The sequence below is a fragment of the Chlorocebus sabaeus genome, chromosome 17 (assembly GCF_047675955.1).
Source record: "Chlorocebus sabaeus isolate Y175 chromosome 17, mChlSab1.0.hap1, whole genome shotgun sequence".
Taxonomy (NCBI): domain Eukaryota; kingdom Metazoa; phylum Chordata; class Mammalia; order Primates; family Cercopithecidae; genus Chlorocebus; species Chlorocebus sabaeus.
Window position 1 is genome coordinate 35,738,355 of NC_132920.1, and position 27,428 is coordinate 35,765,782.

General features: G+C 39.7%; 1 protein-coding gene across 3 annotated transcripts in view; it reads right to left on the reverse strand.

Annotated features, from left to right (window-relative positions):
• The window catches only part of FKBP5 (FKBP prolyl isomerase 5), a 138,474-nt gene that overhangs the window by 44,818 nt on the left and 66,228 nt on the right, over nucleotides 1–27,428 (reverse strand). For all 3 annotated transcript variants that reach the window (XM_073005931.1, XM_007972831.3, XM_038006008.2), the window contains exons 2-5: nucleotides 26,756–26,879; nucleotides 20,960–21,104; nucleotides 3,385–3,527; nucleotides 2,349–2,463 (exon numbers count right to left, since the gene is read on the reverse strand). In XM_073005931.1, the coding sequence (XP_072862032.1) occupies nucleotides 2,349–2,463; nucleotides 3,385–3,527; nucleotides 20,960–21,104; nucleotides 26,756–26,860 (508 nt within the window). In that variant the 5' untranslated portion in view covers nucleotides 26,861–26,879. The remainder of the gene's footprint in view (nucleotides 1–2,348; nucleotides 2,464–3,384; nucleotides 3,528–20,959; nucleotides 21,105–26,755; nucleotides 26,880–27,428) is intronic.

Here is a 27,428-nt window from a genome sequence, read left to right on the forward strand (position 1 = left end):
CAGGGCTGAGGCTGGAACCCTATCTCCCAACTCCTAGTCTGGAGCTACTTCCCTGATATTCTACATTTAAAGCTCTTCATGTATTCTAAAACTTATCCCAAATGACAATTTGGGATAAGTAATATTTGTAACTGTTCCCAAAACAACAGAATTTTAACTGACTTTCCAAACTCGTAGAAGTGAAATATGGGCCGAAAATAGTATATACTTTAAATATAAGAAACTCAGCTATTCTTGTTTTCTGTTTAAATGAACTCTATTTTACTTTTTTTTTTTTTTTTTTTAAAGTCAAGGTCTCACTATGGTGCCTAGGCTAGAGTGCACTGGCTATTCACTGGTGTAATCATAGCATGCTATAGCCTCGAACTCCTGGCCTCTAGTGATCCTCTCATCTCAGCCTCCCAAGTAGCTGGGACAACAGGTGTACACCATTACACCTAGCTTTTGAAATCTTTATTTTAAACAGAATAATAGTTCATGTTCCCATCCTTGTTGAATGATTTGATTTTTGTTCTTAATGGAAATATTTCTCTGTTTTCTCAGAACTCTCTTTTGAAGGATTTCAGCTCACTAATGACACTTTTCAAGCATTTATCTATGAAGAAAGCCTTTATTGAACACCAAATGTGTGTCAGGCACTGCAGGTAATGCTGAAAACAAAAGGATGAAGAAAGATTCTGGTCCTCAAGCACTCATAGTATATTGGGATAAATGGGCAAATACTGATTACAATGTAAAGTGACAAGTAGTATACACAGTGGTATATATAATTTGCTCTGGGAGGGAAGAAGAGTTAGCTATCTCAGTCCTCAGAGATGCCCCTTCTCCCACTTAGCAAATGAAGAAACGGAAAAGCTTCAGGTTACTCAATAAACACCAAAGCAGGACTTGAACCTAGGTCTACTGATAGGGAATAGAATGAACATTATTATCCAATATTGATCTAAATGATGAACTATTTTTTATCTTGATGACAGCTGATGAGATAGATTTGAGTCCTAAAGAGGATTATAATCTACTGCTCTGTTCAGTAACTCTGTAACCCTGGGCAATTTATTTAAGATCTCTGAATTAACTTTTGTTATCTGGGGACAGGAAATTTTACCTCTTAAGGCTGTGAGAAATAAATGAACAAATATATCAGGCAACTAATATAGTTGTTGGCACACCAAAGAGTCCATAGATTGAGAATTTCTTGTGGATGGAATTACTTTGTATTCATTTTTGAGTTTGTAGAGGCTGGTAGCATGCCTGGCACACAGATGTTGAATTAATATTTACTAAATAAAATTATTAAATAAATGTTGAATCTGAAACTATTCTCTTTTTTTTTTTTTTTTTTGAGACAGAGTCTCGCTGTCTCCCAGGCTGGAGTGCAGTGGCGCCATCTCGGCTCACTGCAAGCTCTGCCTCCCAGGTTCACGCCATTCTCCTGCCTCAGCCTCCCGGGTAGCTGGGACTACAGGCGCCCTCCACCATGCCTGGTTAATATTTTGTACTTTTAGTAGAGACGGTTTTCCCCGTGTTAGGCAGGCTAGTCTCGATCTCCTGACCTCATGATCCGCCCGCCTTGGCCTCCCAAAGTGCTGGGATTACAGGCGTGAGCCACCACGCCCGGACTTTTTTTTTTTTTTTTCTCCCACAGAATCTTGCTGTTGTCCAGGCCGGAGCCAATGGCACAATCACGGCTCTCTGCTGTAGCGTTGATCTCCAGAGCTCAAGTGATTCTTCTACCTCAGCCTCCCAAGTAGCTGGAACTACAGGGATGTGTCACCACACTTGACTAATTCTCTTGATGCTTTTTAGTAGAGATGGGGCCTCACTATGTTGCCCTGGCTGGTGCCGCATTCCTAAGCTCAAGAGATCCTCCTGCCTTAGCCTCCCAAAGTGCTGGAATTACAGGCGTGAGCCACTGTGCCCGGCTAAGACTATCTTTGAGATATATTCAATACTTTTTTTTTTCTGAGGCAGAGTCTCGCTCTGTCACCCAGGCTGGAGTGCAGTAGCACCATCTTGGCTCACTGCAACTCCCACCTCCCCGGTTCAAGTGATTCTCGTGCCTCAGTCTCCCAAGGAGCTGGGATTACAGGCGTGCACCACCACGTCTGGCTAGTTTTTTGTATTTTTAGTAGAGATGGGGTTTCGCCATGCTGGCCAGGCTGGTCTCAAACTCCTGAGCTCAGGCAATCCGCCCGCCTCCACCTCCCAAAGTGCTGGGATTACAGGCGTGAGTCACCACGCCCAGCCGATATGTTCATTTCCATAAACATATTTTTTTTAAGTCTCCATTTCGTCCACATAAATGGTCCAACTTTTAAGGACTAGTTCCCTCTTACTTTAATACTTACTTTCTACTGTTGCTCCTTCGTTTGGATTTGAATATCCCTCTCCTTTCCGTTTGGTTCTCCGGATAATGCCTCCATCTTCAAGTAAGTCCTCTCCTTTGAAATCAAGGAGCTCAATCTAGAAAGAAAAAAGGAATTCAGCTGAGAAAAGACCAAATAAAGCCAATTTAACATATGTGAAGGCAAGGGCAACCAATTATTTCATTTTACAAAATAAAGCTCTTTCAAAATGTATACATTCATTTATGCATCTTAATTATTGGAAAAGTAGCAAAAAAAAACAAAAAAACCCAAAAAAACCACTATACTTTTCCATACTTGGAAAGAATTTCACATAATGATAATGTCTAGGACTATATCCTAAGGGACTGCAGTGCAAAGACAGGAAATACTAGGAACACTATCCTGTGGGCAAAAAGCCAGAGCTACAAGGTGCTGGTGTAGAACAGTTTGAGGCCACAACTTTCCCACCCTGGATTTATGGAGTTCCCTTCTCAAAATGTAAAAATAAATTTCATGAATGTGGCCTATGACTGATTAAAGGTGTATTTTACCTAGCTGGGGTAGTTCTTAAAAATCAAGTTTTGCCAAATATATGTAATTTCAACACAGGTTGAATAATGTTTTATCACTATCAAACACTTCTAGAGAAGTGAGATCTGTGACATATAAACCTTTATAATATGAAAATACCCTGCAACTTGACATAGGCATATTTCAACATTTATTGCCAACATTTCCATCCTGCATTCTGGTCAATTTTGAGTATGTCACACTCACACCATGGACCAGATTCTTTATTTCTAAGTGTAGTGTCTTTTGTGTATTTGGATATGACCTTTTTGTGCTGGAAACACGTTTCTCAAAAAGCACTGGCACGTGCACCCTTGGGTTTGTGGGAAACAATCCAAGAAGCCATGCTCCAAAATAAGTAAGTTGGATGTGATTCTCTATAGCTCCTTTTCCCACTGCCTGTTGCTTCAAAGCTGTTCCTATTGTAGAGCAGACGCTGACAAGGCAACATCACACACATACTTGCCTCAAAAAAGAGAGTTGCATTCGAGGGAATTTTAGGGACACTGCCAGCCGAGCCATATGCATATTCTGGTTTGCACAGTAAATGGCATATCTCTCCTTTCTTCATGGTAGCCACCCCAATGTCCCATGCCTTGATAACTTGGCCTAAGAGAAAGGAAAAGGTAGTTGAAAGCTATCAGCCCTATTTAAAAATATTTAACTTTCATTAAACAAAAGTTCAAATTTCCAGTTTTTCATACTACATATTCAGCTAGAAAGTATGGGCTACAAGATGACAGAGTGCTACATACAAATAAATAAATAATTATTTATTTCAAGGCTATCATAAAAGATTCCCTGTTGATCGGCCCAGCACTTTGGGAGGCTGATGTGGGAGGATCGCTTGAGTCCAGGAGTTTGAGACCAGCCTGGGCAACACAGCAAGACCTCATCTCTTAAAAAAAACAACAACAAAAAAACCCCAAGGAACACAGCTGGGTATAGTGGTGCACACCTATAGTCCCAGCTACTCCAGAGGCTGTGGTGGGAGGACTGCTTAAGCCCGGGAGCCCAGGAGGTTGAGGCTTCAGTGAGTCAAGATTATGCCACTGCACTCTAGGCTGGGTGACAGTGAGACCTGTCTCAAAAAGGATTCCCTGCTGAAAGGGATGAAAGTAGTATAAATTCCTAAACTACTCAAAAATTAAGTCTTTGAAAACTGGTGGTAACATTATCCATGAAATATGGCTGTGTTGCAACTGTTGCTTAATTTATCATTTCAACTATAATAAGCACACATTTTCTAGGCAAAGATAGAACAAAAATAGTATTGAAAAATAGAGTTTGTCCTAAGGAAGCTTGTAATTTAGTTGGGTAGACAAAAAAAAAACAACAACAACAAAACAAGAGGTAACCAGAACAGTATAAATTGCATAAAAGGGTCTATGAAACACATTTCTTCTCGAAATTTAGAATCAGAAAAAGGTTTCTTTAAACAAAAACGTATGTGTCTTTTTGTCAAACCACAACTACAGAACTTAAAATGTTTTATTTTTTGCCTACTTCCAGGAAACTAAGTTAAATTTACTGCTCAATTGTAGGACTATATTAGGCTATATAATTGTAATCTCAATGTTTACAGTTCCTATGATGTGCATCATTATCTTACTGTAAGCAGTATCAAGTCCTTTGGGAAACAATAGAAAATTCAGGCAATTTAAAAGGCTAATTACATTTTGGTGGGGCATGGTGGCTCACGCCTGTAATCCTGGCACTTTAGGAGGCCAAGGCGGGTGGATCACTTGAGGCCAGGAGTTCAAGACCAGCCTGGCCAACATGGTGAAACCCCGTCTCTACTAAAAATACAAAAATTAGCCAGGCATGGTGGTATGTGCCTGTAATCCCAACTACTTGGGAGGCTGACGGAGGAGAATCACTTGAACCTGGAAGGCGGAGGTTGCAGTGAGTAGAGATCATGCCACTGCACTCCAGCCTGGGCAACACAGCAAGACACTGTCCCCCCCCCAAAAAAAAAAAAAAAAAAAAAAAAGGCTACATTACAAATGAGGTACTTTGTTAATCAAAAACATTAAGTATCTGGGGGTTGGGCACACTGGCTCACGCCTGTAATCCCAGCACTTTGGGAGGCCAAGGTGGGCAGATCTCTTGAGCTCAGGAGTTTGAGACCAGCCCAGGCAACATGGTGAAACCCCATCTCCACAAAAAAATATTGAAAAAATGAGCCAGGCGTGGTGGTGCTTGCCAGCTACTCAGGAGGCTGAAGAGAGAGGATTGCTTGAGCCCAGGAGGTCGAGGTTTCAGTGAGCTGAGATCATGCCACTGCACTCCAGCCTGGGCAGCAGAGTGGAGACCCTGTCCTGTCTCAAAAAACAAAAACAAAAATGTAAGTATTCAAAGTGGGATCAGATAAGAGATGAACCCCAGAGGAAGTGAATTTGAAGTGAGCTGGTGGTAGGATATTAAGACAAGTGAAACCCTACATAACCGTATGTAAGCAGGGATGGATAAACCATTTGTCATTTATGATTTTAGCTTAATCTTCATTAAATATTACAACTTTTCCAAATGTAAGCTACATTTATTTCAGTTAAAAATATATGTTAAGTGGCCAGGAACAGTGGCTCATACCTGTAATCTCAGCATTTTGGGAGGCCAAGTGGGAGCATCCACTTGAGCCCAAGAGTTTTAAGACCGGCCAGGGCAACACAGTGAAACTCCATCTCTACAAAAATTTAAAAAATTAGTGCAGCATGGTGGCACATGCTTGTAGTTCCAGATACTTTGGAGGTTAAGACAGGAGAATAGCTTGAGCCCAGTAGTAAGAGGCTACAGTGAGCAATGATTATGTCACTGCACTCCAGCCTAGGTGACAGAGCGAGACCCTGTCTCTTAAAAAAAAAAAAAAAATTATTCAAGTAATACATGCCTATTATTAAAACACCCATGAAAGAGATGGAAAGTGAAAGCAGAAAGGCCATCCATTTGTTCCTTATAAGTCATTGTTTTGTTTCTTTGGTATCCTACTGTGTGCTGCACCTTTTTAAAAAAATTTAAAACACAAATGACAGTGAACTAGACATTCAGTTCTAAACTACTTTTTCATTTAATATATATCTTCATCCTCTTTCTCCAACAGTAGAAAGGAGGATGTACATTTTAGAGGTCAAAAATGCAGCATACTCTAACCTCAGACTACCTGGATTTGAATACCAAGTTTGCCTTTTACTATCTGTGTAAACTTGTGCAAGTTACTTAATCTCTGTGCTGCAGTCTCCTCACCTGCAAAATGTAGATAATAACAGTACTTGCCATATGTTTTCAGTTGTTTTAAGAATTATTAGACAAAACACATCAAATGCACGGCATGGTGCCTGGCACATAATATGTATTTGATAAAGGAAAAACATTATTGAGTGTATAATACAACAATCTCCTATTGATGCATATATTACCAACAGTAATCTAATGAGACTACTTGTCCATTTATGTTTGCCTACTTTGCATAAGTATATTTGGAGGGTAAATTCCTGGAAGTGCAAAGGTGATACGCATTTTAAATTTGATAGTTATTGCCCAACTGTCTTTATAAAATGGCTTTTTTTTTTTTTTTTTAAGAGACAGGGTCTTGCTCTGTCACACAGATTGGAGTGCAGTAGTATGAGTATCGCTTACTGCATCCTCAACCTCCCAGGCTCAAGCAGTCCTCCCACCTTAGCCTTCCAAGTAGCTGGGACCTCAGACATGTGCCACCACATTGGGCTAATTTTCTTCCTCTTTATTTTTTTTGTAGACAGAGTCTCACCATGTTGCCCAGGCTGGTCTTGAACTCCTGGGCTCAAGAGAACCTCCTGCCTCAGCTTCCCTAGTAGCTAGGACTACAGGTGAATACCACCATGATTTTAAATTTTTCTGTAGATATGGAGTCTTGTTACATTGCCCAGGTTGGTCTTGAACTCCTAGCCTCAAGTGATACTCCTGCTTCAGCTTTCCAAAGTTCTGGGATTACAGGTGTGAGCCATTGCATCAGCCCAGTTTTTTTCATTTTTAAGAGACAGGGTCTTGCTATGTTGCTCAGGCTGGATTTGAACTCCTGGCTCAAGTGATCCTCCCACCTCAGCATCTGAGTGGCTGAGACTACAGACACTTGGCTTCAACTGATTCTTAACAAGAGTTTGAGAAAGAAAAAGTAGCCTCCCCAACATCTGGAAACTGCTTGAACACTTACAGCTAGACCTCAGTGTTGTTTGAAGCTGGCCTAGGGATCACAGGGAGGCCATATTATTCTCCTGTGGGACATAAACAATCTCGCAAAATATCAACATGAGACAAGATCACTCTGAGACTGTGTCCAAGTGAGACAAAACAAATCTGGCTGGGCATGATGGCTCACACCTGTAATCCCAGCACTTTGGGAGGCTGAGGCGAGTGGATCACCTGAGGTCAGGAGTTCGAGACCAGCCTGGCCAACATGGTGGAACCCTGTCTCTACTAAAAATGTAAAAATTAGCCAGGCGTGGTGGCACATGCCTGTAATCCCAGCTACTTGGGAGGCTGAGGCAGGAGAATTGCTTGAACCTGGGAGGTGGAGGGTGCAGTGAGCTGAGATCATGCCACTGCACTACAGTCCCATTTCAAAAAAGAAAAAAAATTTTTTTTTTTGTCTAAGCCCAGAGGAAAAAAACAAGGTCACTGTGCATTTTACAAAATACCAAACATCCCCCTCTCCTGGCTAATATGAGTGACTGCTGCTTCTCTATCAGTTCTAGTTTTGGTCTCACTCTAGTTGGCCCACCTCCTCATAAGATTTATTAAGATACCCAAACATAAATCAACCCACATCCTAACAGCATCCAATCGAGAAAGCTCTGCTTTCTTAAAACTCCCCAAAATCACCTAATACAAGCCCAAGTCCTATAAAATATTCCTTCTAACACTCTTACTAGATACTCCACAGTTCGCATGGTGTGCATCCTCCCTCGCAACTAATGAACCAACGTGTTCAACTATAGGTGTGTTCCTAGTGGTCTGTGGCTGCAGGGCACTGACAAGGCCCACTCAACTGATGGGAGCAGTGTGTGGGACCACACCGCAGAACAGGAAACCAGCTGTATCACTCAGTATATTTGCAAACAGAATGGAGAGCATCAATTAGTCTGGAGTGGGTTAAGCAAGCTTCTACACCACATTTCCTTAAATTCCTAGAGGTAGAACTACTGCACCAAAAGCATAAATATTTTCCTTTTTTTGAGATAGGGTCTCACTTTGTTGTCCAGGCTGGAGAGCAGTGGCATAATCTTGGCTCATTGCAACCTCTGCCTCTTGGGTTCAAGCGATTCTCGTGCCTCAGCCTCCCAAGTAGCTGGGATTACAGGCACATGCCACTACGCTTAGCTAATTTTTGTATTTTTAGTAGAGACAGGGTTTCACCATGTTGGTCAGGCTGGTCTCAAACTCCTGACCTCAAGTGGTCTGCCCACCTCGGCCTCCCAAAGTGCTGGGATTACAGGTGTGAGCCACCATGCCCAATCCCCAAAGCATAAACATTTTAAAGATTCTTCATCTTTAGGATCTCAGTCGTAGGTAAAATACACCAAGAACAGGCCGGGCGCAGTGGCTCACGCCTGTAATCCCAGCACTTTGGGAGTCCAAGGCGGGCAGATCACAAGGTCAGGGGATTGAGACCATCCTGGCTAACAGGGTGAAACCCTGTCTCTACTAAAAATATAAAAAATTAGCCGGGCGTGGTGGCGGGTGCTTGTAGTCCCAGCTACTCGGGAGGCTGAGGCAGGAGAATGGCGTGAACCCAGAAGGCAGAGCTTGCAGTGAGCCGAGATTGCGCCACTGCATTCTAGCCTGGGCAACAGAGCAAGACTCTGTCTCAAAAAAAAAAAAACCACCAAGAATATATAACATCAATTTATTCTTACACTTGATCTAGACTTCAATTTTACTAGCTTATACACAATTTATCAATTTCAAGAGTCTTATTCCATTTGTAATAAAATATGAGAAAATATATATATACACACACACACACACAAATGTGTAATATAGCTACTACTAAATTTAAATGCTTTTTATATGTATGTAACTATAGGCAGGTGAAAAAGTTTAAAAGTATATAAAGCCTAGTATAAAAACAATTCATTATACTTTTTCTTCCTTCTGTAATGTAATACTTCTTTCTGGCTTAAAAAAATTATATAACATTTTAAGATACAACATTTTAATCACTTAACACTTTTATTTATAATAAAGACTATAGTGACCACTTCAGAACATTCTGACTACATAATGTTTCCTCCTTGAGTTAAAAAAAAATGCTTAATTGTGGGGGGAAAAAAAAAGAATTTACTGCCTTAGCTATTTTTTAAAGTGCACAGTTCACTATTTTTAAGTATATACACATTGTTATGCAACCAATCTCCAGAACTTTTTCGTCTTGCAAAACTAAAATTTTATACCCATTAAACATTTCCTCCTTCCCGAACCTTTGGCAACTTTTATTCTACTTTCTGTTTTTATGAATTTGACTACTCTAGATAGATAACTCATATAAGTGGAATCAGATAGTATTTGTCTGTCACTGGATTACTTCACTTAGTATAACATCCTCAAGGTTCATCCATGTTGTAGCATCTGCCAGAATTTTTCTTTAAAACTTAAATATTCCACTGTACGTTTTTATCACCTTTTGCTTATCTATTCATCTATGATAGACACTTGAGTTGCTTCCACCTTTTGGTTGCTGTTAATAATGCTGCTACAAACATGAGTATACATATCTCTTCAAGACTGTTTCAATTCTGTTGGTTATATGCCCACAAGTAGAATTGCTAGATCAACATGGTAACCCTATTTTCAATTGTCTGAGGAACTTCCATACTGTTTTCCACCGCAGTTGCACTATTTTACATTCCCACCAACAATGCATGAGGGTTCCAATTTCTCTACATCCTCATCAACACTTGTTGTTTTCTGTTTTTTTAATAGTACCCATTCTAACCGGTATGAGGGTGATATTTCACTGTGGTTTTGACTTGCATTTCCCTAGTGATCAGTGATGTTGAACATCTTTGCATATGCTTGTTGTCCATTTTTATATCTTCTTTGAAGAAATTTCAAGTCCTCTGCCCAGTTTAAAAAAATTTTTTAGACATAGGGTATCACTATGTTGCCCAGACTAGTCTTGAAAGCCTGGCCTCTAAGTAATCCTCCCACCTAGGTCTCCCAAAATGCTGGGATTACAGGTATGGCCACTGCAACTGGTCCTTTACTAATTTTTTAATTGGGCTATTTTGTTGTTTTTGTTGAGTTACAGGAGTTGTTTGTGTATTCTGGGTATTAACCCCTTATCAGATATAAGATTTGCAAATATTTTTCTCCCATTCCATAGGCTACCTTTCATTCTGTTACTGTTTGATGCACAAAAGTTTTAAATTTTGATGTATTCCAATTTGTTTAATTTATGATGTACAGTAGTTTATGTTTAATTGTTTTACTTTTGTTGCCTGTACTTTTGATGTCATGCCAAGAAACCACTGCAAAATCCAATGTCATGAAGCCTTTCCTCCATATTCTTTATTTATTTATTTATTTTTTGAGACGTTTCATTCTTGCTGCCTAGGCTGGAGTGCAATGGTGTGATCTTGGCTCACTGCAACCTCTGCTTCCTGGGTTCAAGCAATTCTCCTGCCTCAGTCTCCCAAGTAGCTGGGACAACAGGCATGCGCCACCATGCCCAGCTAATTTTTTTTTTTAGTAGAGACGGGTTTCACCATGTTGGTCAGGGCTGGTCTTGAACTCCTAAACCTCAGGTGATCCGCCTGCCTCAGCCTCCCAAAGTGCTGGTCTTACAGGTGTGAGCCACTGTGCCCGGCCTTCCTCCATATTCTTACGGGAGTTTTATAGGTTTAGATCTTGCGTTTAGGTCTTTGATCCATTTTGAGTTAATTTTTGCAGATGGTGTAAGATAAGGACCCAATTTCATTCTTTTACATGTGGATATCTAGCTTTTCTAACACCATTTGTTGAAAAGACTGTCCTTTCTCCCACTGAATGGTCTTGGCATCTTGTTGAAAAATCACCACCTTTTAAATGTACGTTTACATTTGAATATGAGCATACTGAACACACTATAAGATGAAAGCTACACCATAACATACAGAAAAAAATTACTTTTTCATATGGGAGTAGTAAAGGAGAACAAGAAAGGTAAATATTTTAACTGTAAAAGATTTCCTTTCAAAATATAAAAGTTGACAAACACTTAAGGTTAATCACTTACTAAGCTTCAGGTAATTAAAAGTGCATCTTATTCATTCCTGCTTCACCTTCCTTGAGGGATTCCGAGGACTTAGTACCAATTTCTGATCTCTATTTTAACTACTTGCATATTCTACTAATTTTTATGTTAAAAATAAGAAAAACCTCATATAATAGATAATACAGACATCCTTTCTTCTTTTTACACTAAACAAAGCGAATTATTTTTCCTGTATACTTTTTCCTCATATATTTTAGGTTTTTTTGTTTTTGTTTTTAGTTTTTTGAGACAGAGTCTCACTCTGTCGCCCAGGCTGGAGTGCAGTGGCACAATCTTGGCTTACTGTAACTTCCACCTCCTGGGCTCAAGTGATTCTCCTGCCTCAGCCTCCCCAGTAGTCTGGGATTACAGGCATATGCCACCACACCAGCTAATTTTTGTATTTGCAGTAGAGACGGGGTTTCACTATGTTGGCCAGGCTGGTCTTGAACTTCAAACCTCAGGTGATCTGCCTGCCTCAGCCACCCAAAATGCTGGGATTACAGGCATGAGCCACTACGCCTGGCCTAGTTTTATTTTAAAATAGCTATAAAAGGGCTCTAATAATCATCCCTACCCCCTACCAATAGTAACTAATCATGAATTAAACAAATTAATTTATGTATTTTGTTTTGTTTGAGTCAGCGTCTCGCTCTGTCACCCAGGCTGGAGTGAAGGCGTGTGATCATAGCTCACTGCAGCCTTGACCTCCTGGGCTCCAATGATCTTCCCATCTCAGCCTCCTGAGTAAGCTGGCACCACCACACCTGGCTAATTTTTATATTTTTTGTAGAGATGGGGTTTCACCATGTTGTCCAGGCTGGTCTTGCACCCTTGGGTTCAACTGATCCTCCTGCCTTGGCCTCCCAAACTGCTGAGATTACAGTAATTTATGTTTAAGACTCTTTTAAAGTGTTCATATCTTATGCTACATTGTATTTTTGTCATTTCTCTAACTACTAAGAGAACTAATCACAGGATAACCTCTCCCCACCTGCAAGGCTTATAATTTAAAAAAAAAAGGGAAAAGGGAAAGAAAACAGATATGGTGTCATTATCTGTCCCAGGACAGCCTTAAGGATCAACTCTGCCAGACTAAATTGTTACACACTTGAAGGCAGGGGTCATGTTTTAATTGCTCTTTGCAAAGAACTATAGCACTACAATATTTTACTCAAAAAAAGAACAAAGGCATAATGTAATATCGAATTTAAATGGAGTGAGAAATTTGCTCAGCTTTTCACAGGCTAAATCAGCTCCTCCCTGATATCCACTCAGCAGTGGAAACTGGAAGCATTCCTCCTCTATCGCAAAGTACCAGGAAAAACCAAAGTAAGTACTTTCTTAAAGTTTGCTGTCTTTCTGGCTCACACTTTTGGGGACAATTAGAAAAATTAAATATTTTAGCCTAAAAGCTTTCCTTACAAATCTCCTGAATGCTCCTAAACTGAATGTAAAAAAAAGTAAACAGATATTAAGAACATACTGGCTGAGGGTAGTGACTCATGCTTGTAATCCCAGCACTCTGGGAGGCTGAGGCAGGAGGATCGCTGAAGCCTAGGAGTTCAATGCTGTAGTGAGTTATGATGCATTCCAGCTCTGATAACAGAGCAAATCTCTGGAGAGAAAGAGAGAGAGAAGGAGGGAGGAGGAAGAGAGACAGCGAGCGAGCCAACACAAGTGCCAGCGCTTTTGATAAATCTTACTATGACATATCAATACTGGTAAGAAATGTCTTCTGTGGCCGGGCATGGTGGCTCACACCTGTAATCCCAGTACTTTGGGAGGTCAAGGTGGGTGGATCACGAGGTCAGGAGATCGAGACCATCCTGGCCAACGTGGTGAAACCCCGTCTCTACTAAAAATACAAAAATTAGCCGGGCATGGTGGTGTACACCTGTAATCCCAGCTACTCAGGAGGCTGAGGCAGGAGAATCACTTGAACCCGCGAGACAGAGGTTGCAGTGAGCCGAGATCACACCACTGCACTCCAGCCTGAGCGAGAGCGAGACTCCATCTCAAAAAAAAGAGAAATTTCTACTGTATATCAGGCACTCGATAAATACTGCCAACCAGGACCTACTTCATTTCTATACCTGGTTTGGGCTATGTTTTAAACCTTAAGATCTAACATAAGAAAGACTATCTGGATTTGAATCCTGGCTCTGCCACTTACTGTATAGCCTTGGGCAATTTACCAAGCTTTTCTGTACTTAGTCTGTAATATAGTAAACAAAAAATCACCTCAAACTAAAAATGGTTAATAACAGTAGGTAACCAAACCATAAAAGAAAAAATTGATAAAACTGACTTCATCAGAAGTAAAAACGTCTACTTCTCCAAGACCAATTAAGAAAATAAAAAGGCAAGACAGACTGGGAGATCATATTTGCTGAAGTGCTTGCCCTTTTAAGTACAACTCAATAAGACAAACAACCGATGTTTTAAAATGGGCAGAAGATCTGAACAGACACTTTACAAAAGAAAACATACAAATGCCCACTAAGCACAAGAAGAGAGACCCTCAATCATCACTAGTCATCAGAGAAATGCAAGGTGAGATCCTACTTCATACTTACTAGAATGGCTAAAATTAAAAAGATCGACAATACTACATGTTAGCAAGGATATGAAAAACTGAATAGCCCCAAATTGCAAACAACCAAATGTCCTGTTTTTGAATGGGTGAACAAACGGTGGCATTCCCAAATTGTGGAATACTTCTCAGGAATTCAACATGCAAGAATCCCAAAGTCGTCATATTAAGTGAAAGAAGTCAAACACCAAAGATAATACAAGATTCTGTTTATACGAAATTCTAGAAGAGGCAAAATTATAGGAACAGAAACCAAGTTAGTGACTGCCTGGGGCTCAGAGTCCAGGAAGGAAAATGACTGCAAAAGGACATAAAAATACTTTTTAAGGTAAAGAAATTGTTTTATATTTTGATTGTGGTGGTAGTTACAGAAATATTATCAAAATTCATCAAACTATATACTTAAAAGGGTAAACTTTATTATATGTAAATAATACCTCCTTTGACACAAATGTTAATATGATTGTCACCTAAATTATACTAATTGTACAAAGAATCAAAAAAATAGTAAGATTGAGGCCGGGTGCAGTGGCTCATGCTTGTAATCCCAGTACTTTGGGAGGCCGAGGTGGGTGGATCACGAGGTCAGGAGATTGAGACCATCCTGGCCAACATGGTGAAACACCATCTCTACTAAAAATACAAAAATTAGCTGGGCCTGGTGGTATGCACCTGCAGTCCCAGCTACTCGGGAGGCTGAGGCAAGAGAATCGCTTGAACCTGGGAAGTAAAGGTTGCAGTGAGCTGAGACCACGCCACTGCACTCCAGCCTGGGCAACAGAGCAAGACTCCATCTCAAAAAAAAATAAATAAATAATTAAGATTGGTAGGCGAATTAAATGAGATAATACACATAAGTTCCTTGGCCTGGCACTGCAAGTACTTAAAGTACTAGCTTATTAGACCTTCAACATATATTTCCCCTTCTTACCCCAATATGCTACTGGCTGAGTAAATTAACAGATATTTCTACTAATGATCATAGATCATAATGCAACAAAAATTAAGATTTTATTAATGTAACAGGCAGAGTACTCATATTTACTTCATTATGGCTAACTCTCACTAATAAGAGGGTAGTATAGAAATGTGAAGAATCCAAAACTATTGGTTTATTTTTCTCTTACTCCTCAAATCTGAGGGAAAAGTATAAAAAGTAGGATTTTTATCTTAGTGATTCTCAGGCATGTTAGTCACATACCAAAAACATAAAAAACAACCTCAATCAAGTAGCCTAGTATCAGATATATCACCAGGCTTTTACAGGGGTGAATGGAGAGGGGTGAGGCTTTAGTACTCTTGGGATGTAGGCCCAGCACTTTGGGAGGCCGAGGCGGGCAGATCATGAGGTCAGGAGATCGAGACCATCCTGGCTAACACAGTGAAACCCCGTCTCTACTAAAAAATACAAAAAATTAGCTGGGCATGATGGCGGGTGCCTGTAGTCCCAGCTACTCAGGAGGCTGAGGCAGGAGAATGGCGTGAACCTGGGACGCGGAGGTTGCAGTGAGCTGAGATCATGCCAATGCACTCCAGCCTGGGCGACAGAACGCGACTCTATCTCAAAAAAAAAAAAAAAAAAAAAAAGAATAGGGTAGAAATAAATCTTTCATCTTCCAAATCTATTGCCCTCTTCCATTTTAGTGAAATATATTTGATGGGGGGAGGAGGGTAAAAGAACAGAACCCCTATTATAGATGTATGAAAATCCTCATTCTTAATTCAACTTCTTTTGTAAATGGGCTATGACCAGTTCTAATAATTCACAACCTCTAATATTTAGTTAAGAAAACCCAGTTAGGGAAACCATCACCTCTTTAATTTCTGTAACATATTCTACAGTAATAATAATCAATTCCCTTAGATTGATTCTGTCTTTCCCAACTTCCTAGGACTAAGCAAGATGGTTGAACATTGTTTCAAAGGTTTGTATGCATGCATGGTCAACAGATGAAGTCAGGACTCAAGATGTTATAACACAGCTTTTTCCATTATAAAAACAGTCAATAATCCTAACACTGCCACAATAATAATCAACATCTGAGTGCTAACCATGTGTTAGGCTGAATGCTAGGTGATGGTGTACATTATCTTACTTAATCCTCAACATAATAGTATATACTTATAAAATCATATATAATATATGTAGTATATTTGATTATCCATAACCTTAGATGAAGAAAGTAAAGAACAGAGTTTAAAAGATGGTATGGCCGGGCGCGGTGGCTCAAGCCTGTAATCCCAGCACTTTGGGAGGCCGAGACAGGCGGATCACGAGGTCAGGAGATCGAGACCATCCTGGCTAACACGGTGAAACCCTGTCTCTACTAAAAAATACAAAAAACTAGCCGGGCCAGGTGGCGGGCGCCTGTAGTCCCAGCTACTCGGGAGGCTGAGGCAGGAGAATGGCGTGAACCCGGGAGGCGGAGCTTGTGGTGAGCTGAGATCGCGCCACTGCACTCCAGCCTGGGCGACTGAGCAAGACTCCGTCTCAACAACAACAACAACAAAAAAGGTGGTATGGCTGGTCAGGTGCGGTAGCTCACGCCTGTAATCCCAGCACATTGGGAGGCCAAGACCGGTGGATCACCTGAGGTCAGGAGTTCAAAACCAGCCTGGCCAACATGGTGAAACTCCATCTCTACTAAAAACACAAAATTAGCCAGGTGTGGTGACATGTGCCTGTAATCCCAGCTACTTGGGAGGCTGAGGCAGGGGAATCGCTTGAACCTGGGAGGTAGAGGTCACAGTGAGCCGAGATCACGCCATTGCACTCCAGCTTGGGCAACAAGAGTGAAACTCCATCTCAAAAATTTAAAAAAGAAAAAAAAAAAGAAAGAAAAAAAATAGTATAGTAAAAGCAACAGACATATACAAAGCAAGTGTAGGTATAGCTCGAATTTGTTTACATATGATATGTTTATCTTTTCAATGGGATTTTTACAAATAGGCTCTTATAGTTCTATGTTAAATACTGAAGTCATACTAGAATTCCCAAATTAGGATGACTTTCCATTGAAATATTTCTATTTATTCCCTTGGGAGAGGTACAATATAAGGGATCAGTGGAGTCAATGAACAATATTTATGCTAGTGTCCATTTATATTTTCTTCATTTTGATAAATTACCTACTGCTATAAAATATAAGTATAAAACTATAGGCCAGGTGCAGTGGCTCACTCCCGTAATCCTAGCAATTTGGGAGGATAAGGCGGGCAAATTGTCAGAGCTCAAGAGTTCAAGACCACCCTGGGCAACATGGTGAAACCCTGTCTCTACGAAAACACAAAAAATTAGCCAAGCATGGTGGTGCACGCCTGTAGTGCCAGCTACTCGGGAGGCTGAGGCACGAGAATCGCTTGAGCCCCACAGGCAGAGGCTGCAGTGAGCCAAGATCACGCCACTGCACTTCAGCTTGGGCTACAGAGTGAGATTCCATCTCAAAAAAAAAAAAAAAAGGAAAAAAAACCCCACAAAACTATAAACTGCCTAATCAATGTTTCTTGTTTTGTAAGCAACTAAATACATTACGTCATAGATGTTTTACCAGAGGTATATTGCTCTATCCTAGTATCTCCAATTACCATCTTAAAGAGGCCTCTAAGGGTCTCTTTGTGTTGGTATTAGTCTTTTATGGCTTTTGTTCCCGCATTCTTTACAGAAGGAACAAGAATGGAATCACATAGGCTCCTACAGACTTCTTTTTACAGAAGCAGGGAAGATTAAGTGGCTTACTTATGTTAACATACCATAAGGAACAATGAAGACAGGAACCCTGGCTTCCTAACGCCTGGCTGGAAGCTTTTCCTGTGAGACTGCACTGGCTCTAGACAGGTGTGTCAGAGGTACAAAGTCAACTGAAAGTTATCTCTTTTTTTCTCCCAACTTGTATTTAAAAAAAATAACTCAGAAAATCTTCTCACTCTGCTTAAAATTCTAGGAAACTGAAACTATTCACCATAGTGGTTTACTGAGAAAATCTCAGTACAGAAGATAGCAATCTAAATTCTCAACAATTCTTAATTCTGTTCACCAAGATAACTGCTAAAAGGATCTGGTATCTTAACTCTATCAACTTCTTTAAGACAGAAATTCTAAGGATAGAGTAAGGATTTAACAGGTGGCAGGAACAAGGGGATCTGACAAGGTCAGTCACTCTTAGGTCACCTAAATAATGATGCCACACCCATTCTGGCAGCCCTGGAGGTTCATATCCCTAAATCAACAACAACAACATTCTAAAATAACTGTCATAATTATCTGCCACAAGACTGTATTTGATTTTTACTGCTATCTTATTCAAACAAAAAATTAATATCACATGAGCCATTAACCTACTAAGGACCCAAAGGAGAAGGGAGCAGGGGCATGGCCAGAACTGGAGCTTGGAAAGAGCACAGCTGGATGGGAAGCAGAATTCACCAGGCACACAAATGATACAGGATGCAGGGAAGACTTTGTGGCAAGAGACAGAAAGTAACTCCTCAGTTCCTGCTTACTATATTTCCTTTCCAGATCCATGCTTAGTTAGCAATTCAACTAGATACAGAGCTGAAAGACAAGGGAATGAAGTCCACATTGAGCCATGGTGGCGAATAAGGGGAATACTTATTTTTTCCCTAATCTAGAAACAAACTACAATTGCTTGTCTGTGGCAGAAAAGAATAAAAGACGTAACTCAGCCACCAACTTCCAATAAGCCACATGGTCTACAAAGTTTAACTTGATGTATGGGCTATTACTCCTACAAGATTAAAAAATAAGAATATTAAATGAACTAAAGCCATTTAAAAGCATTTGAGGCCAGGCCTGGTGGCTCATGCCTATCTATAATCCTAGCACTTTGGGAGGCTGAGGTAGGTAGATTGCTTGAGCCCAGGAGTTCAGAACTAGCCTGGGGAACATGATGAAACCCTGTCTCTACAAAAAAAATTAGGCTAGGCATGGTGGCTCATGCCTGTAATCCCAGGTGTTTAGGGGGCTGAGGTGAGTGGATCACTTGAGGTCAGGAGTTCAAGGCCAGCCTGGCCAACATGGCAAAGCCCCATCTCTACAAAAAACATACAAATTAGCTGGGCATGGTGGTGCATGCCTGTAGTCTCAAGCTACTTGGGAGGCTCAGGCATGAGAATCTCACTTGAACCTAGGAAGTGGAGGCTGCACTGGGCCGAGATGGTGCTACCGCACTCCAGCCTGGGCGACAGAACGAGCCAGGCATGGTGGCACACACCTGTATTCCCAGCTATTTGTGGGGCTGAGGTGGGAGGATCACTTGAGCCTGAGAGGTGGAGGCTACAGGGAGCCGGCCCGGACGACAGATCGAAACCCTGTCTCAAAAAAAAAAAAAAGGCATTTGAAAATAAATTAGTAAAAATCATACTTAATAATTGAAAATAGTAGTTCTCAACCTTTTTTCCTCAGGACCCCGTAACATCTTAAAAATTGAGGACTCCAAACAGCTTTTGTTTATATGACATATCTACTGATATTTAGTAAAAAAGTAGTTTTTTTTTTTTTTTTTTTTGAGACAGTCTTGCTGGTCACCCAGGCTGGAGTGCAGTGGCATGATCTCAGCTCACTGCAAGCTCCGCCTCCCAGGTTCACACCATTCTCCTGCCTCAGCCTCCCGAGTAGCTGGGACTACAGGCGACCGCAACCATGCCCAGCTAATTTTTTGTATTTTTAGTAGAGACGGGGTTTCACCGTGTTAGCCAGGATGATTTCGATCTCCTGACCTCATGATCTGCCCACCTCGGCCTCCCAAAGTGTTGGGATTACAGGTGTGAGCCACCGCACCCGGACAAAAGTAGTTATTTAATAATTAATTTTAGAATAACCCCATGTTAATGTAAGTAATTTAATTTTGTACAAAGTATTTTTATATTTTGTATTTTCCAAAACAAAAAAAAATTAGTGAGACAAGTGTCATTGTTTTAGAATGCTATACATGTAGAAATATGTTTGACTTGTAACACAAGACAACCAGATTCTCATATCTATTTCTGCATTCATCTGCTGCAATTTTGGTTGAAGTACATGAAAAAAAATCCAAACCCAAGGATAGTTGAAAAGGATAGGAGCCCTTTAATAACCTTTTAGATAATTGTGAATATAATTATCTGATACTGCATCAAAACTGTACAAGTTGTAAGTTTCATAAAAGTCAATTACAATGTGGAAACTGAAAGTGTATCAGTGAACTTTTCATACTGTTAAATTAAAATCTGTTGTCTAACTTTGAATGAATTGTTTATTCACACATGATGTTGTAACATCTTGCATTGGTCACTGAGAAAATATTGGTTCTTAGTTATACAGATCTTCCAAATGGACACATTTCATTGTATATTTAAAACCACATTCATTAATACCCACCGATCTCATCAGAAGTCTTCGGAAGCTGTCAAGCACACAGTGGCAAATACGAGTTCTCCTAAACTATAATTTTTACTTGAAAACTTAATGGCAAAAAACATTGTCAGTTGTTTTTCCTTGAAGTGACAGATTCACTCCATTCATTCTCAGAAAAACACCTGCCAAATACTGAATCAAGTCTGCATAAGCAGATTTGCCCTTTCAAGTAAAAATGGTATTTCATGAAATAAATGCAGTTAGTTCAGATCTCACTAAAACAAGAGCACAAGTACTTTTCCTTGAGACAACCATCATATTTTGGGGTACAGAAGTGCTCTATATGTGTGTCCCTTTCTGTCACAGAATATCAAAGGGATGTGAAACTCAAGGATTGGGTTTTAATAAAACTAATAATTTTTACTTCTTTATCACGACATTCTTACGTGAAACTAGCTTTTTTTCTTATGTAAATAGTGAAGGAGTGGCAGTGGAAAATACCATGACTACTGGAAGAGCTGGTTACCACTGCCTTGATTTGTGTTAAGGAACCAGCAGTTTTTTACCACTGCAGCTTTTGTACCATCAGTGCAGATGTCAATACAGTAAAAAGTCAAATAATATCTTAGTATTGTTATGAAAATAAACGACATTTGGGACCCCCTAAAAGGATCTCAGGGAGCCCTAGGGATTCTCAGACCATTCTTTGAGTACTACCATTCTAAAATAGCTTTACTTTTAGAAAGGATAGAATCCTCTGCTCCTGTATGTTGCAAATAGTAATAAAGCTAAGTAAAACACAACTCAAAAAAATACCCTCTTACTTTTGCCAAGACTAAAGACAAATGGTTCATTTCTATCATGACTGGAATCAAACTTCTTTCCATTTGACAATTTTCCTTTGTAATGGACATAAACTTTGTCTCCAATCATCGGCGTTTCCTCACCATTCCCCACTCTTTTGACAATCTAGAAAACACAAACATTAAGAAAAAGGAGGTGAAACTTTTTACTTGTAATCAGAGAATAAAAAGGTCACACAGTCCATCCCAAGACATCCAGGCAGATATGCAAATATACTATTATCCATTCTTTCTAATGCCTTCCTTCATTCCTCACAATAACTCATTGTTAGAAAACTGTCCTTTACCAACCTGCTTTTATGTTATAGCTACTTTTATTGCTAATCACACTATTTATTCCTCAAAAAAAAAAAAAGCATTTGAAAATAAATTAGTAAAAATCATACTTAATACTTGAAAATAGTTCTCAACCTTTTTTCCTCAGGACCCCATAACATCTTAAAAATTGAGGACTCCAAAGAGTTTTTGTTTATATGACATATCTATAGATATTTAGTAAAAAAGTTTTGTTTTTTTTTTTTTTTTTGAGACAGTCTTGCTCGTCACCCAGGCTGGAGTGCAATGGCACGATCTTGGCTCACTGCAAGCTCTGCCTCCTGGGTTCACGCCATTCTCCTGCCTCAGCCTCCCGAGTAGCTGGGACTACAAGCGCCCGCCACCACGCCTAGCTAACTGAAAGAATTAAAGAATAAATCCTGTTCATTGGTTTAATGCCCTATATTTTGACACTAAACTCTCACAACACAGACTTGTGACCTAGTCCATGTACACACTGACTTAGACCAGAAAGAATGGTGGACTTTTAAAAATATTCAAAAAGAAGCTTAAGTAAAACTTCAAAGGTGTAATTTTATTTCCCTCCTTTGCTAAAAACATTAGCTTCTGAATAGATTCTGCTTGTTTATTTTCAGAAAGCCCAATTTCCTGGTAAAACAGGTTACATTTCCTATTATTTGACACACAGTCTATCTGTTAAAAAAATGAGTATCACTGCACAGTTTGATATGATACTGAATAACTTGTTTTCTAGTAAAGTATTTAGCTATTGTAAAATCCAGTGTATTTATTTTGTTCTTGGCAGAGCAAGCTGCTAATGTAGTTGGTCAGTTCTGGGAAAAGAAAATCAAATCCAGGTGTGTGATGGTGTAATTTGTCAATCATCTATGCCAAATTAATCATTTTTGGTAGATAACAGAGGGTGGTAGCTAACATCTGATGAACATCTTTTTGGGGAAGGAGTTTGCTTTGAGTTTTATTTAAATGATTCAATGATTTGTTCCTAAATTCTTTTTTGACAAGTATACCCTCCGCCTAACATAAATATCACATAAACACTGTGAACCTAAATTCCACAGCTTTATTAACTCAAAAGCCCAAACAACTTTATTTTATTTTTTGAGATAGGGTCTTGCTCTTTTGCCCAGGCTAGAGTGCATACAGTGGTACAATCATAGCTCGCTGCAGCCTCTATCACCCAGCTCAAGTGATCATCCCACCTCAGCCTCCTGAGTAGCAGAGACTGCAGGCACATGCCACCATACCTGGCTGATTTTTTTATTTTTAGTAGAGATGAAATCTTGCTATGTTGCCCAGGCTGGTTTGGAACTCCTGAGTTCAAGTGATTCTCCTGCCTCAGACTCCTAAAGTGCTGGGATTACAGGTATAAGCTACCACACCCAGCCCCAAACATTCTTTAAAGGCAAAGAAACATTACTGACCTTCTAGGACTTCAAAAGAAAAAAACAGTTTTCAAAACATTAAAAGACATTACACAATATTCTACAAGTGCTCATGTTCATGGACTGCATGTGGTATTTGGGAGGCTATGCTCAACTGTCAGCCTCGTGTGGAAGGAATCTGCATTTCTACGACTATAAACAGTAACTGGGCATTTGGGATGAATGGCTACCAGAGAGTCAGAGAGCCATCCACACCAGCAAGTGGTACTATGGTATCACTTCAGGCTTCCCTAGCAAGATGAATTTGTGCCTAAATCTAGAGTTGCCTTAAGGACACAATCTAGGTTCTATTCATTTTTAAAATATAAATTCAATTTTTATCTTCCTCGGATAGTTACTGAATTTCCAAACCAGCACTGTTTTTTTTTTTTTTTTTAATACGTAATAGTTAATAAGATAGATTACTATAGGACAGGCACTATACTAAGTGCTTCACCTAATCCTAATAACTCTATGAGACTGATGGCATTATTATTCTAATTTTAAAAACAAGAATTTAATCACAGAGAGGTTAACTAAATTGCCCTAGCTTGCACAGTTACTAGACCTATTTAAATCTTAACTAAAAGCCTCATGGTGAAATCCGAGGCTCTAAACAATGATAAATGATATAATTTAAAAGGCTTCAAATCTCCAACATTTCTTAATAAGCCTAAAAATCTTGCAATTAGATTTACTCCCTAGAACAAAACAGGGTCTGAGGCAAGTTGGGGATCATGTTCTCTGGGTGTGGACACCCTGAAAAGAGGAAAGGGGAAGTCTTAAACAGAGGCAGGGAGATGCTGAGGACAGCCGCGAAGTCTCCACTGTGTCTAGAAGCTTCCTGAAATTTAGGATGAGCAACTATAGCTACAAGGTTGAGAAGCCCTCAAAAAGAAGACAATAAGATGTAAATCTATAGCATAAAGCCCTTATTCTATAGCTGCAAGTCTCCAAAATTTGACTTGGTACATAATGGCAATTCACATATATTCAGAAGAGAGCCAGGCACAGAAGAAAGGCTTTCACATAAGCAAGGTTAGACAAAACAAAAATTCTTATTTGCTACTGCTGGCACAAGAGATATTAAAACTCAGCATCCTGGTAATATTTAGAATGCATCAGATAATCTTTTCAGGAAAAACAAAACTTAACTATACAAAACCTGTATGTGTTAACAATGTTGTAGGAGAAATAACTACTTAATGGGACTAAAGCCACTTAAGCTTTCTCAGACTCAGTTTATTCACTTATAAGATGGAAGAATCAAGAGATGTTCTGATTGTCTCACCACATTGTTGTAAGAAACAAACGAACAAAAAAATTCATGTGAAAATGATTAACTATAGAGTAAAGAAACACACGCAGTCATGCATCGCTTAAGGACAGGGATATGTTCTGAGAAATGTGTCCTTAGGTGATCTCATCCTTGTGTGAACATTGCAGAGTGTACTTACACAAACTTCGATGGCCTGGCCTACTAGTACACACCCACATTAGTTTGGTTTCGCCTATTGCTCCCAGGCTACAAACCTGTACACTGTGTTACTGCACTGAATACCGCAGGCAATTGTAAAACAGTGGTATTTGTGTATCTAAACATATCTCAACACAGAAAAAGGTACAGTAATAAAAGGTATAAAAGAAAAAAAAAGTGTACACCTATACAGAACACTTACCATGAATGGAACTTGCAGGACTGGAAGTTGTTCTGGATGAGTCAGCAAGTCAGTAGTGAGTGAACGTGAAGGCCTAGAATTTTACCATACACTACCGTAGACTTTATAAACACTGGACACCTAGACTACATTTATTTAAAAATTTTTTTCTTTCTTTAATAATAAATCAATCTTAGCTTACTGTAACATTTTTACTGTGCACACTTTATGACTTTTTTTAGCTTTGACTCTTCTAATGTCACTTAGAACACAAACACACTATACAGCTATACAAAAATATTTTCTTTCTTTATATCCTTATTCTATAAGCATTTTTCTATTTTTAAAATTTTTTATTCTTTTACTTAAAAATTTTTTTTTTTGTTTAAAACAAAGACACAGACACATACATAAACCTAGGCCTGCAGAGGGTCAGGATCATCAATATCACTGTCTTCCACCTCTACATCTTGTCCCACTGGAAGGTCTTCAGGAGAATAACATGCATGGAGCTGCTGTCTCCTATAACAACAATGCCTTCTTCTTGAATACCTCCTGAAGGACCTGCCCAAGGCTGTTTTTTGTTTGTTCATTTGTGTTTGAGACAGGATCTCCCTCTCTCACCTAGGCTAGAATGCAGTGGTATGATCATAGTTCACTGCAGCTTGGAACTCCCAGGCTTACATGATCCTCCTGCCTCAGTCTCCTGAGTAGAAGAGAGTACAGGTACATGCCACTAGGCCTGGCTAATTTTTTAAATTTTTTTTCTACAGATAGGGATCTTACTATGTTGCCCAGGCTGGTCTTGAACTCCTGGCCTCAAGTGATCCTCTTGCCTTGGCTTCTCAGGGTGCTGGGATTATAGGCATGAGCCACCATACTCAGTCAAGGGTGTTTTACAGTTAACTTTTTAAAAAATAAGTAGAAGCACACTCTAAAATAATGATAGAAAGTATAGTAAACACATAAACCAGTAATATAAACATTTATTATCAAGTATTATGTACTATACATAACTGCATGTGACTGCAGCGCAGTAGGTTTGTTTACACCCACATCACCACAAACACGTAATATACTATATTACCATGTTACAACAGCTATGACACCACTAGGCCATGGGAACTTTTCAGCCCCATTATAATTTTATGGGACCACCACTGAAGGTGTAGTCTGTCACTGACGGAAATGTCATTATATGGTGAATGACTGTATAGTGCTTTAATAAGTAGGAAAGCTAATTCAAAAGTAAGATATATTACTCTGAGGAAATCTCAAAAGATATCTTCACTGTACACAGGAACAATATTTACATATAAAATAAACCCCTTTGGGCTGGGCACGGTGGCTCACGCCTATAATCCCAACACTTTGGGAGGCCAAGGCAGGCGGATCACCCGAGGTCAGGAGTTCAAGACCAGCCTGGCCAACATGGTGAAACCCTGTCTCTACAAAAACACAAAAATTAGCCAGGCATGGTGGCAGGTGCCTGTAATCCCAGCTACTCGGGAGGCTGAGGCAGGAGAATTGCTTGAACTCAGGAGGCGGAGATTGCAGTGAGCTGAGATCGCAACATTGCACTCCAGCCTGGGCAACAGAGGGAGACTCTTGTCTCAAACTAAACTAAACTAAACTAAACTAAACTAAACTAAACTAAACTAAACAAAACAAAACATAAAATAAAATAAAATAAAATAAAATAAACTCCTTTGAATGTTTCATGTTAGCTTTTCTTTCCTTAAAAAGTCTTAAAATTGTCATTAGCTAGCTTTAGTGTACTAAAAGGATACATTAAAATAGTAACCTATTTGTATGCTCTGAGAATAGGGAAACACAGCCCTTTAGAGTGAGATATAACTTGGACCTGAACCCCAGGTAAATCTGCGTTACTAAGATATACGATGTTGGGCAAGTTAATTTACCTAGCCCAGTCTCAATTTCAACATCTATAATCTGGGATTAGAAATTAAAATATGTAGCTGGGCGCAGTGGCTCGTGCCTATAATCTCAGCTACTCAGAAGGCTGAGGTGGGAGGATCCCTTGAGGCCAGGATTTCAAGACTTGCCTGAGCAACATAATGAGATACCCTCTCTCAAAAATTTAATTAATTAATTTAAAAAGAAAATCCCAGCTACTCAGGAAGCTGAGATGGGAAGATCACTTGAACCCAGGAGTTCAAGACCAGCCTGGGCAACGTAACGAGACTCAACTCTTAAAAAAAACCTTGAAGTTATGAAGACAAAATGAGAATCTAGCTTTACTGTTTAGCACTTAGTAACCCTCAATAAACATTTTCCACCCCAGTCCCCCTCAGAAAGAGTATAAACAATCTTTCCAGACAGCAGATTTCCTTGTATGTCATTCAGCTTTGTGGCCTCACCTTTAATACTCCCCTGTCTTTTTTGGAGGTAATATCCTCTCCCTGCTCAGCAACAGTGGCTGTGGGGCTTTCTCCACTGTTCTTGGCACCTTCATCAGTAGTCATTGTCTTTTAAGTAGAGAACCTGGTAAGAAGAAAAATATTTTAGCTAGGAAAAATATCACTTCTTTATGAATCTTGAATGTCCCTGGGAACTGAGCTCTACCTAACCTAAGATTTACTTAGGGCCAATAAGCTTAGATACTGAAAACGAAAACAAAGGCATTTGCTATGAGCGTGTATTGATGTCATTGGGCATGTAAATAAAACATCATCCAATTCTTTAATTTCCCATCTAGCTCTGGCCTCAAAACAGAGAACAGGACAAGTCAGGTTGGGTAGTGATTACGTTCCTTAACATAACATGGTGAGAAGCAGTTCCTTCACAACTTTGAAAACATCCTTTTTCTATAGCCATATTCTTGACAGAGGGTTAAAACCTTATCAGTTCTTAATAAAAGAAGTGACAATATATCAATCACAGTGAGAGACAGAGCGGGCTTAGTATCTGACAGACCCAAGTCTGGGTCCTAGCTCCAGCTCTTAACATTTCCAATTTCCTTAATCTTGCTGAGCCTTCCTTTCTCATCTGCAAAATGGACACAGTACACTATTCATAGAGTTACAGTGAGGC